General features: G+C 41.0%; 1 protein-coding gene across 1 annotated transcript in view; it reads left to right on the plus strand.

Moving 5' to 3' along the window:
- The window catches only part of WWC1 (WW and C2 domain containing 1), a 221,303-nt gene that overhangs the window by 105,406 nt on the left and 101,979 nt on the right, over positions 1-13,918 (plus strand). The window contains exon 2 of the mRNA XM_007939741.1: positions 4,097-4,206. Within this exon, the coding sequence (XP_007937932.1) occupies positions 4,097-4,206 (110 nt within the window). The remainder of the gene's footprint in view (positions 1-4,096; positions 4,207-13,918) is intronic.

A 13,918-nucleotide genomic window follows, 5' to 3' on the forward strand; every position in this document is an offset into this window, starting at 1 on the left:
GCTGGCGGTTCAAACCCACCAGCCACTCCTCGGAAGGAAGGTTGGGCAATCCTACTTCCGTAGTGATACTGCCTTGGAAACCCAAGGAGGGGTTGCAATGAGTCGGGGCCGACTCGACGGCAAACAACAACAACAACAATAGTAGCCTATAGTTTTTCTCCTCCAACAGTGTGGTTTTTCTCACAGTGTTGAGAGCATCCTTCCATGTTAGGAAAATTAAAAAAAAAAACCCACTGCCATCACGTCAACTCAGACCCATAGTGACTCCCCATCAGGTTTCCAAGGTGGTAAATCTTTAATGGAAGTAGATTGCCCTGTCTTCCTTCCACAGAGTGGCTGGTAGGTTTGAACCACTAACCTTTAGGTTAGCAGTCAAACGCCTTACACACTGTGCCACCAGAAGCTCCTTTATTAGGAAAATACATGCTGCAAAAGATCTTTTAAAGTGTTGAAGAGCAAAGATGTCACTTTGAAGGCTCAGGTGTGCCTAACCCAAGCCATAGTATTTTCAGTTGCTTCATACACATGTGAAAGCTGGACAATGAAAAAGGAAGACCAAAGAAGAGTTGATGCTTTTGAATTGTTGGTGAGGAATACTGAAAGTGCCAAGGACGGCCAGAAGAACTAACAAATCTGTCCTGGAAGAAGTGCAGCCAGAATGCTCCTTGAAAGCGAAAATGGCCAGACTTCATCTCACCTACTTTGGTCATGTTGTCAGAAGGGACCAATTCCTGGAGAAGGATATCATCCTTGGTAAAGTGGAGGGTCAGTGAAAAAGGGGGAGACCCTCAATGAGATGGATTGACACAGTGACTGCAGTGATGGACTCAGGTATAGCAAGGATTGTGAGGCTGGTGGACGACTAAGCAGTATTTCATTCTGTTGTACATAGGGTCACTATGAGTCAGAGCCAACTCAATGGCACCTACCAGCAACAACAACATATTATTATTTTTGATAGTCAAGTAATTTTGCTTATTTGGTTTTAATTTTTCAAATAAAGCCAAGTTGAAATATCCTAAAGGGGATAGATATGTAAGGTGCACAGTCTACTGTTGAAGTCAAGGTTGATGGCTATACTCTTAGACTAAACACCAGTTTGCTGCCCTTAATAAACTTACTAGACATCTCCAGAATGACTTCATCTCCAGAACTATTTTGATCAATCTAGTAATAGATACATATAAATTTTAAGGCAGGATAATGACTAGACATCTCTCTCTCTCTTTCTTTTTCAATTATGTTAAAACCCAAACCAAACTCACTGCCATGGAGTCAAATCTGATTCATAGCAAACCCTCACTGGATTTCCAAAGCTGTAAATTTTTAGAAGTAAACCACCTCATCTTCCTTCCACGGAACAGCTGGTGGGTTTGAACTGCTGACCTGGTTAGCAGCCAAATGCCTTATCCACTATGACACCAGAGCTCCTTTTTTTTTGTGTTAAGTATATAGGTAATGGAACATTCACCATTTCTATAGTTTTCACATGTATAGTTCAGTGACATAACCATCACCATTACCTGTTAACAGATACATCATTTTTTCTTCTTATATCTTCATTATTGAGTTAACCTTAACAACAACAACAACAAAAAACACTGCCATCAAGTCAGTCCTGACTCAGTGACCCCTTCTTGGATTTCCGGGGTGGTATCTCTATGGAAGTAGATTACCCAACTTTCCTTCTGAGGAGTGGCTGGTGGTTTGAACCACCAGCTTCTGGTTAGCAGTCAAATGCCTTAGGTATTATGCCACCAGAGCTCCCATTGATTAAAATGCTTTAACTAATCCCCAGGGAGACATTTTGAAAGGTAATGATCCATACAAATATTAGGGGACTTGTCAAAAGGGGACAGATCTTGGTTTTTCTAGGCTACAAACCGTGTATACTAAGATTTACATCTTTGTATCCAGTCTGACCGACGGTGCCTCTCCAGGCAGAGTGCAGGGAGAGGACCCTGCTAGAAGAAGAGTCTCTCTGTGGTGGCCCAAGTGTCAGTGTTCTCTCATAAGTTTATCAGTCAGCACTAATGTGGTAACTCACCATGGAGGGGCACGCCTGTATTCAGAGTTTTTCTCCAGAGATCCTTCCAAAGATTTGCTGGGTAAAATGATAATGCACAAAATTGGCTCTTTGTGTCTGGTCTCTGTTCTTCACAAGGATGAGGGAATGACCACTTAGAAAAGTTTGAGACAGGGGAAGTCTTAAGAGAAGTGGCCTTTTGTTTCTGAAATCTGAGTGGGATATAGTAATGGTGGGGTGAGTTGAAGATGGCTTTGTGAAGATGGCTTTGCCAAAATTCCCCAGACTGTCTGGTGCTAAAGGAGCTCTAGTGGCACAGTGCTTAAGGCAGTCGGTTGCTCACCAAAAGGTCAGTGGTTCAAACCTACCAGTTGCTATGCAGAGAAAAATAGGAGGCAGTCTGCTTCCATAAAGATCTATAGCCTTGGAAACCCTATGGGGCAGTTCTACTCTGTCCTGAAAACAGGTTGCTATGAATCAGCATTTACTCAATAGCAATGAGGTTTTTTAAATCTGGTGGTGGTGCTCCTGAATAAAGAACATTCTGAGCTGGTATGAGGAAAGTTCCCATCACCCCTTCTATCCCCAGTTTCCTCTTTTTACTCCAAGTATAGTTTGTGGTGATCTTCCAAGTCTCAGAAGATGTGTTGAAAATGTCAAATTTCGAGATAAAATAGTAGCTCACAACATGGGCTCTGGAGACAGACCTTCTTGGGTATAATTCCAGCCCTGTCATTTTCTACATATAAGACATTCAGTATGTTTTTCAGTCTTTCTTAGCTTCAGTTTGCCCCTCTGGGAAGTGGATATAAGAATAAATGATTTGTTTCTCAGTGCTTCACACTAGGATTTATGTTAAGTGCCCTTACAAACATGAAATTGTTTAACCTAGCCAGCAACCTGGAGAGTTTTATTATGCCCATTTTATAGATAAAAATATTGAGGCTCAGAGTGGTTATAGAACAACCCAGCTAGTAAGTGATGTTTATTGAATCTTCATTTTTTTAGTACTTAGTCCATTCATGAAACTAACCATCTAGTGCTGCAATGAACATAGATGTGAATATACCTGTTCCTGTTACAGCCCATATTTCTCTACAACATATAGCTAGTAGTGGGATTGCTGGATTATATGGTATTTCTATTTCTAGCTTTTTAAGGAAGCACTATACCAGTTTTCATCTAGGTTACACCGTTTTATACAAGACTGTCAATCTTTACGGAAGCAGACTGCCACATCTTTCTCCTGCAGAGCAGCTGGTGGATTCAAACCACTGACCTTTTGGTTAGCAGCCGACCTTTAACCACTGCACTCCCAGGGCTCCTTTGGCTCCCCGTACTCAGACTAAATATTTGACATATAGTTTGTGATATATGTTTTTAAACTTGGACAAGCCTTTATTAGTTTAGTTAGATGATCCAATCATTTATTTGTTTGATTGATTTAGCCACAAGGGTTGGGTGATTACTACCACTTCACTCCCCCACTAGATTGGGGACATAGAGGGCGGTTATTGCTAAGAGGCCAGTTTGGCCTGGATTGTTTAGAGGAGGGCAGCAGTGGGCACAAGCATTTGGGAACCAGCTCAGGGGACAAATAAATATGGCTTATTCGCCAAACTCACAGGATGGAACATCTGTTATTCTAGATGTTACAGTTAGCCAGCTTTCCAAAGGGGAAGTGGGCATGACAAGCAGGAGATAGAGACAGGAGAAAGATGGGGGGTAGGGGTTGTAGATAGAGTAGTAGAAGAAGCCAGAGAGGGTTAGAGTTAAGAGTCAAGAGGAAGAATCGACCTTAGAGCCCTTTCCTATAAACTCCCCACTTAGGGATGCAGAAGCAGACGACCAGAGAAGCAAAGTGATTTGCTTAATCTCTATCAAGTTCAAGTACATGACAAAGTTGGGATTGGAACTCAGATTCCCTGCCTTCCTCTGGGGGAAAGCTAATCCTGCTGAGCTGGAGTTACAACACTGGTAGGGAGAAAAAGGGAGTATGAGAGAAGCAGTGAGTCTCAGGGACTTGGGGACTTGTGGGCTGATGGCATCTGTCTCTCCTCTCCCTGTCAGGTACACCAAACCACTCACATTTGCTGACTGCATTAGTGATGAGCTGCCGCTGGGATGGGAAGAGGCATATGACCCACAAGTTGGAGATTACTTCATTGACCACAACACCAGTAAGTGCCTGGCGATCCTACCTTTCCCATTCCCCACTCCACCCCTTCATTTCCTGCTCACCTCCCCCAAGCCTGGAAGAACTACTCACAGAGTCTTCTTGAAGGCAGATTGTGTTTTGTTTTATTTAGATAGAGAGAGATCATATGGTTCACATAAAAATAACAGTTTAGAAGGGTTTTTAATAGAATTGAAAAGCCCCCCTCTTGCAATGTAACTCCCAATTTTATGGAGGAAACCATGCTAACAATTTCTCATGTATCATTCCAGAAATTTCCTTATCATGTGTGTTTGTACATATACATATGTATACACATATATTCTCCTTTACCTATATTGATTTTTGTGTATGCATCTGTTTTTTGATAAAAGGGAAATTTGTCATTGTCATTTTCATTTCTAGGCCATTTTGGAGCAGGCAGAGCTCCAGCATGCTGCCAGCAACATGTATGCATCTTTGTCCGTAGTGTAGAGTGGTTTGAGTGGATGTCTTTCAGGCCCACTCTCACTTTGTATCTGTGATCTGAGTAGCCTGATCCAGAACAAAGAATCCTAATATCTTTGTTCCTGAGACTATGATGGGACAATCAGGTGGGAAAGGAGAAACATGTGGTCTGACAGGTGGAAGACCACAGGTAGCAGAACCACTTCTGGGGGGAATTGATACATATTGGGGTCTCATCCACTGTGCATCCTCTTGCCCAAGACTATGCCCATATTTGGAAATTTGCTGCCCCATTTGTCCATGTCTACAGAAGAAAAAGGATTTTTCTGACTCACATTCTACATTCTGAACTGTAGGATTCCCATTCCCTCTATCCTTTCATGTAGAAACAGGAAGGGCATGTAAGAGGAAGTCCTTGGAAAAGTGTGAAGGCTGAGAATAGGACAGCAAAGCCTAACAGCCTCTGTAAACTGAGCACACACTCTGTGCTTGGTACTTGATATGCATGATCTCATTTGATCCTCCCATCTATCCTCTGTAGGGCGTGCCCTCAGTGCGCACAGTGTGCTTCAGAGGTAGAATTCTCACCTTCCATGCAGGAGACTCAGGGTTGATTTCCACTCAACACACCTCATGCATGACTACCATCCATCAGTAAGTGGAGGCTTGTGGGTGATTCAGTGGAGGTTCAGTGATGCTGAACAGGTTTCAGCAGTTTCCAGACTGAAGGCAGATTAGGAAGACAGACCTGGTGACTAACTTCCCAAAAATCACCCAGTGAAAACCCTGTGGATGACAGTGATCTGATCTGCAGGTAGTCATGGGGATGGTGCAGGACTGAGCAGCATTTTATTCTGTTTGGTTCTGCTGTGCAGGAGTCACCATGAGTCACAGACCAAGGCCATGGGAGCTAACAACAACAACAACAACAACAACTAACTACTGAAGACTCAGAGCTAAAACATGGCAGAACTGGGATTTAGACTGCCACTGAGGAGCAGAGTTGTTCTCTAACCACTTCCTCCTCTGGGTGTCAGTAATGCTTTGGCCATACTTACACGTGCACCTCATCACTCTGTATTATAACCATTTATCTGTTGTTATGAGTTCTTTTAGAGCACTGATTATGTCTAATTCATCATTCTAGTCCCAGCCGTTGCCTGGAAGTCACATAGTAGGTGTGCACTTAACCTTTGCTAAATGGAAAAGGGCGTACGTGCATGAATGCATGACTAAATGGATGAATGAGCGGACTGTTGTTGGCACCAAAGTGTGGAAGAGCTTCTGAGAGATAGCTAATGGCATTAATTGCATTGTTGGGGGTAGCAAAGGTTTTTATTAGCACTCATGATTGCTTATTGGATAATGAGAAGTAAATATGCCTAATTGAGTGTATATGGAGAATGAGGTTAATGCTTGGATGGCTGCATGGGATGCTGGGTTAAACACTGATGTACAGGAACCCTAATCAGTTCTTTCCTGTGTCTAATTGCTGAGTACATCCCCTTCATTAATATCAGATTGCAGGAGTGGGATTCTAAGGTGCTGCTTGGAGCTGTTGGAGAAATAGAAGAAAGGAAGGACTTGCAGACAGTGACTAAAGTATATTCTTCAGAGGCTGATGGCAGACAGGGGTGTATGGGGAGCTTGTAAATGGAATTCTTTGACAAGTGGTTTCACTGGCTAGCCGACTCCTAGTTTCTTTGGGTTAGAAGGTGGTCTTATTGGATGAAGAGCACCCTCTGTGGATGGAACTGTTGTTGTTGTTAGGTGCAATTGAGTCGGCTCCAACTCATAGAATGAAACACTGCCCAGTCCTGCACCAGCCTCACAATTCTCGCTAGACCTGAACCTATTGTTGCAGCCACTGTGTCAGACCATCTTATTAAGGGTCTTCCCCTTTTTTGCTGACTCTCCACTTTACCAAGCATGATATCCTTCTCCAGGGAATGGGGTCTTCTGATAACATGACCGAAGTAGGTGAGACAGAGTCTGGCCAATTTTGCTTCAATGAGCATTCCAGCTGCACATCTTCCAGGACAGATTTGTCACTTCTGGCAGCCCGTGGTACTTTCAGTATTCTTTGCCAACACCACAAATAAAAAGCATCAGCTCTTCTTTGGTCTTCCTTATTCATTGTCCAGCTTTCACATACATATAAGGCTATCAAAAACACCATGGGTTGGGTTATGTGCACCGTAGTCTTCAAAGAGGCGGATTTGCCTACTGCGATATGTTGCCTAATTTCTTGACTGCTGCTTCCATTGGTGTTGATTGTGGAACCAAGTAATAGGAAATCTTTGACAACTTCAATCTTTTCTCCACTTATCGTGATGCTGCTTATTGGTCCAGTTGTGAGGATTTTTATTTTCTTTATGTTGTGGTGTAATCCATACTGCAGACTGTAGTCTTTAATCTTCATCAGTAAGTGCTTCAAGTCATCTTCACTTTCAGAAAGCAAGGTTGTGTTGTCTGCATATCGCAGGTTGTTAATGAGTCTTCCTCTAATCCTGATGCTACATTCTTCTTCATATAGTCTGATTTCTTGGATTATTTGCTCAGCATACAGATGGAATAAGTTTGGTGAAATGATACAACCCTGACGCACTCCCTTCCTGATTTAAAACCAGGCGGTATCCCCTTGTTCTGTCTGAATGACAGCCTCCTGGTCTATATACAGGTTCTTCATGAGCACAATTAAGTGTTCTGGAATTCCCATGTGCCCACCAAGTCCTGAACATTCAGCAATGTGGATTCAGACTAGTTTCATGTGTATGTATTTCTTGTTACCTGAAATTTCTCTTCTAAAGTTATAGCCACACTACAGTTAAGAACCAAATTGCTCATAAATCCACCACCAATATTCCTTTCCTCAACAGGTATTTACCCACTGTCTTCAGGCACAGTTCTAGTACAGAATGCAAAGATCCTTGCCTGTATAGAGTTTTCATTTTGGCAGGGGAGACAGACAGTAAAATAAGTAAGTAGGTTGTAAAGTATATTAGAAAATGATCAGTGCCATCGGAAAAGAGAAAGCAGCTGAGGTGGCGCTGAGGTAGGCTATGTGTGTTTGAAGATGGTGGAGGAGGAATGGTGGGAGGTTGCAACATGGTCATCGAGAAGAAGACCTTATTGAGAAAATGAGATCTGAGCAAAGACTTGAGATGAAAGAGCATTTCAGATAGCGAGGACAGAGAACAAAAGCCCTCAGCTGGGATTATGTTTAGCTTGTGCAAGAATATGAAAGAGGCATATTTTCGTGAGTAGGGATTAATGTCTTAATACCTTATGAACAGCCACTCAAGATACATTTTGTCTCTATTTACTTGAAACATCAGAGGAAAAAGAAGAGCCAGGAGTCAGAGAAGGAAATAGACAGTAGCTTTAATTACCTCCATGAGATCAAAGGAAAATGGATGGTACCTGGCTGTCATTACTGAACATTTTGATCAAGGACTCAATAGATGGATCCTGATCAGAAGGAGGACAGTCCTGGAATGGAACTTCAAACTCATGGAACCAAACTTCCCAGATCCACTGAAACTGAGGGATCCCCTGAATCTAATGCCTAGCATAATACTAAAACTTTGAACCAAAACTATCCCATGAAGCTACCTTTAAACCAAATAACAGTTTAGCTCAATTAAGAATGAATGTTTGCCTCAAGCATAGCACTTTTATAAAGAATCACCTATGTAAGTGTAAACTGATAACAGTTCATCTAAAGCACAGATGAGAACCATAAGAGGCAGAGAGCCTAAATTAATGGTGATTCAACAATATGAGTAGAGATAGAATGGTGAAACAATGTGAAGTATGTAACATTATTAACCTGCTCAAGTAGAAACTGTGAATAGATGTATGTTTGGTTGTATATATTGCCTCCAAAAATAAATAAGATATTATTAAAACAAACAGACAAACAGAAAGAATATCAAGACTCACCCACATACTCTATGGAAATGCATCCCATGGAGCAATTGACCAAGGGGCACCAGAGGGGCAACATTCCCACGGAAGAAATGCAGGACACACAGGAGTGCATAACTGTGAGGGGCAGGTGGGGGTTTACTGGGCAGAGAGGGGAGGAGACTGGGTTAGGGTTGTAGATGGTAAATGGGGAGTGAAACTAAATGTGCACATAATGTTGAATGTAAAACAAACTGCTCTATAAACTTGCACCTAAAGCACAATTTTAAAAAAAAGAAAAGAAAAAAAAAAAATCACACACACACACACAAAAGAATATCAAGGAGGCAAGTATGCATACAGAAGAATGAGTAAGGGGAAGGGAGAAGGACATCAGGCCAGAGAGCAGCAGAGCATAGATTGTGTAGGAGCTGGTCGTCTCTCTTAAGGCTTTGGTTTTTATGCTACTTGAGATGGGAGACATTGGAGAGTTTGAAACAGAGGAGTGACATGATCTGACTTTTGTCTTAAAAGGATCTCTCTGGCTTCTGTGATGATAATAGACCTGTGAGAAGCACTGAGACCTGCGAGAGACCACTGCAATAGTCTAAGTGGCAGAGGATGGTGCACCAGACCAGGGTGGTGGAGTCGAAGTGATGAGAAGTGGTCAGATGCTGGATGTGTTTTCAAGGTAAAGCCAACAGGATTTCCTGATAGATTGCACATGGAATCTGAAAGAAAGAGGAACCAATAACCCTCTTTTGGTCCGAGCAACTAGAAGGTTAGAATTGTCATCAGTTGAAATGGAGAAGACTGCAGGAGTGAGTTTGAGAAGGAAGAACAGGTGTTCATTTACATATGTTGACTGTGAGATGTCTTTAACACATCCAAGAGAAGATGTCCCTGGTCAGCTTGATATAGCAGTTTTGAATGGAGAAATAAATCTGGGCGGAAGATACGTATTTAAGAATTGTTGGCACATAGATAGTATTTAAAGACATGAAGTTGGATGAGATCATCAAAGGAATAAATAAAGAAGGGAAGAGGACCAAGAAATGAGCCAGAGGTTACTGGACAGTAAGAGGATGAAGAGAAGAAGAAACCAGCAAGGACTCTGAAAAGGAGCAATGGGAAAGGTAGGGGGAAAACCAGGATGTCTGAGAAGCCACCAGGTGAAGGAAGCATGTCAAGAAAGAGAGATCCACAAACTATGTCAAATGCTTTTGACAGGTCAAGTGCAATAAGGTCTAAGAAATGACCTATACATTTAGCAGCATGGATGACCCTGACTTTGGAAAGCAACTTTGGAGGAGAACTGGAAAGCAAAAAGCCTCACTAGAGTTGAGTCTAAAATAAAATGGGAGGTAAACTTTAAACCAAAAATACTCCTGGAGTCCTCTTAAAACTGAACAATACTTTAGTTTAACTGATGTTGTTGTTGTTGTTGTTATGTGCTGTCAAGTCGGACCCAACTCATAGCGAGCCCTCCTTGGGTTTCCAAGGCAGTATCACTACGGATCTCTGCCTCTGCCTAAGGCATTTGACTGCTAATCAGAGGGCTGGTGGTTCAAGTCCACCAGCCACTCTTCAGAAGGAAGGTTGGGCAATCTACTTCCATAGTGATACTGCCTCAGAAACCCAAGGAGGGGTCGCTATGAGTCGGGTCCGACTCGATGGCACATAATAACAACAACAACAACATGACTGTGGAAGTAGATTGCCCCATCTTCCTTCTGAGGAGTGGCTGGTGGGTTTGAACTGCAGCCTTCTGGTTAGCAGTCAAGTGCCTTAGGCACTATGCTACCAGCTTTACCTTGAACATTATGCTTTTTTAAGAGCTATCTGTGAGATCAAACTGACAAAAGCAACTCAAAAGTGAGTTTGTGTTATGGAGGAGGAAAAACAAAGAAAAGGAGGGTGAAAATGGTTGCACTACCTGAAGAATGTAATGCATGTCACTGAATTGTACACATAGAAACTGTTGAATAGGTGTACTGCTGTGTATATTCTCAACAAGAAAAATAAAATAAATTCTAAAAATAAAATAAGATGGAAGGGGAGGAATTGGAAACAGAATATATGGACAACTTTTTCCAGAACATAATCATTTTCATTATTTCCATTATAAGTATTAAATATTCTCACTGACTATTTACAAGCATCATGATTATATGGTTTTAATCATGGTTCAAATTATGTGTCCTGCTGTTTTCTCTTAGTATCATGAATATTTGAAGAGTGCTACATAATCTTCACATTTGTCATTTTTAATACACCAAATGGATGAATGGATACATTTTAACACATAAAATGAGCATACTATAATGCTCCTACTGTTGATCTTTTGGATTATTTTCATTTAGTCTTCCATTCTACATCTAATAACACCATGAGGCAAATCTTTAATTCCTGAAGATATATTTCCAAATGTAAGATCAGTAAGACAAAGATTATGAGTACTTTTGAGGCTTTTGATATATGTTGCCCGATTGATAAACATTCCCAAAGGCATGTGTTTGTCTGTATGGCCACAAGCAACAAGGGTACCATTTTCCCCATACTTTCATCAATATAGGATTATTTCTATTTTTTTTGCTGGATTCATAAGTTTAGAATGTTACTTCATTGTTTTTTGTTTGCATTCCTTTTCATAGTAACAAGGTTTAATGTTCTCCAGATGTCTGGCTGTTTTTAGGACAATTACTTTTTGTTGTTGTTATTGCTGTTGTTAACATTCTTGGATAATACAGTATTGTTAGCCATGGGGTAAAAAACGGGTGTAAGGTGTATATAGGAGGTGAGGTGTGGAATGTATAGCGTGTATGACTGTGATGTGCCTGTGTGCTGTATGGAGAATGTGTGTGGGATGTGTTTCTAGGTAGAGCTTTAGAGTATATGGGGGAGGAGGAGCGAGTATGGAAAAGTGGAGCTCCATAGTGGCTGCACTAAATCACCTAAAAATGTTGAAAGTGGCTGCCTTTTGGGGAGGAGGACATGGAGGAAATGGGGTGAGAGGGTAATAGATCATGTACCAAACTTGGTAATATGCTTAACTATTAAACTATGTGCATGTATGACTTCAATAAAAATGAGAACTAAAAATGTTAGCCAAAGTGATCTTTAAGATACAAACTTGGAATAAAGTTATCTGTTTTGGTGAGTGGACTTGAGGAAGGTGGTGTCAGCAGAAAGGTTGGAGTGTGGGCTGACCATCTCAGAGTGTGACTAGTTTAGAACAAGCAGCACTTAACACATCACTTTAGAGCCACCTAGGAAGCTTTTAAGAAGCCCTGATGGTGCAGTGGTTAAGCACTCAGCTACTAACCAAAAGCTCAGTGGTTGGAACCCATCAGCTGCTCCATGGGAGAAAGATGTGGCAGTCTGCTTACATACCATGCCTTGGAAACCCCGTGGAGCAGTTCTACTCTGTCCTATAGGGTAACTATAAGTTAGATCAATGGCAAAGGGTTTACAGAGCTTTTTTAAAAGTTTGATGCCTGAAAGATCATCTTTTCAACAAATTGTGGTGGTACAACTGGTATCCATAAGGAAAAATAAATAAATAAAGCTCAGCTTCTATTCTTGCCTGTCACAGTATGCAAAGGTAAACTGAAAATGAGTCATAGACCTAAACATAAAAGCTAATAAAACTTCTGGAAGAAAGCATTGAAGAAAATCTTTAATATTTTAGAGTACGCAAAGATTTTTAAGATAAGACACAAAAAGCACTAACCACAATAGAAAAATTGATAAATTGGGCTATATCATGTTAAAAACACTATTCTTCAAAAGATAGCACCGAGAAACTGAAAAGGGGGGCTGTTTTTCCTCTTCTCACAGTGGTGCGTTTATGTGTATATATTTGTCAAACCATATTGAACTATGTATGCACCTTAAATAAATGCATTTTTTTAAATTTTAAAGTATGCCTCAATAAAACTGATCTAAATAAAATAAGGAATGGCCCAGATCATACTGTAGCCCAATCAAATTGAAATCTCCTGGGTATTCCAATGAGCAGCCAGGTTAAGAACCAGTGTTGCAGTGTGGGATGTGTGTGTTGTATCTATCTGTTCATCCATCTGTCTATGTTGATTTATACTACAAAGAGGAGCACGGGCCACCAAAAATGGCACCTGCTGATGGGAGTTGGAACCCCACAGCAGCTGTCCTTTAGCCCAGCTTTATAGAGTCTCCCCTCCATTCTTCTTTTTAAAAATTTTATTGTGAAATATATATATATATATATATAGGAGCTCTGGTGGCATAGTCCCTAAGGCATTTGACTGCTAACCAGAAGGCTGGCGGTTCAAACCCACCAGCCACTCCTCAGAAGGAAGGTTGGGTAATCTACCTCCATAGTGATACTGCCTCAGAAACCCAAGGAGGGGTCGCTATGAGTCAGGTCCTACTCGACGGCACATAACAACAGCAACCACAAATACATACATACATATAGATATACATAAATACATATAATATATATATATATATACACACACTGTTTGTAAGTGTGTAATTCAATAACATGAATTATATTCACCATGGTGTGCAACCTTTACCAGTATTTGTTTCTAAAACTTTTTCATCACCCCAAACAGAAATTCAATATCCATTAAGCAATAACTCCCCATTTTCCCTTTTCCTGGGACCCTGTAATCTACTTCCTATCTCTATGCATTTACCTTTATTAGATACTGTTACAAGTGTGATCATACAATATTTGTCCTTTGGGGACTGACTTATTTCACTCAGCATAATGTTTTCAAGGCTAATCCGTGGCTAAACATCTTAAATGGGGAACTACTGAGCCATACATTATACACATTTTAGGTCTTAGTAGATACTACCAAGTTACCTTCCACATTGCAGCATATATCAGGATTTCATTCTTTATATCTGAATAATATTCTATTCCCCTATTTTATTTTATTTACATTTATTTGTTCTTCTCTTGCAAATATTCCTTCCTTGTATTCGGTCGAAGAGAGATAAAGCTTTCCTCGTGTGAAGAATTTTGTGGCTCCTGTCAGCATTATTTAGACTTTGTTTCCTTTCCTACCATAAGGGAAGAAGAAGAGCTTAAATAATGGCTATTCTCAAACAATTCAAAAACTGATCTTAGTCAATCATTTCTGTTTACTTTTCCCATCATTTGTTTACTTTACCTGGACATAATACTTGACAGTTTCCTGGGAAGCAGTGAGATAGGGCTCATTCTTCCTTTTATAGTTGCAGAAGTAGGTTCAGAGAGGTTAAATGGAAGGTTGGGCAATCCTACTTCCGTAGTGATACTGCCTCAGAAACCCAAGGAGGGGTCGCTATGAGTCGGGGCCGACTCGATGGCACATAACAACAAC

This window comes from Orycteropus afer, unplaced genomic scaffold (genome assembly GCF_000298275.1).
Source record: "Orycteropus afer afer isolate SDZICR_OR568_19922 unplaced genomic scaffold, OryAfe1.0 scaffold00062, whole genome shotgun sequence".
Lineage (NCBI taxonomy): Eukaryota > Metazoa > Chordata > Mammalia > Tubulidentata > Orycteropodidae > Orycteropus > Orycteropus afer.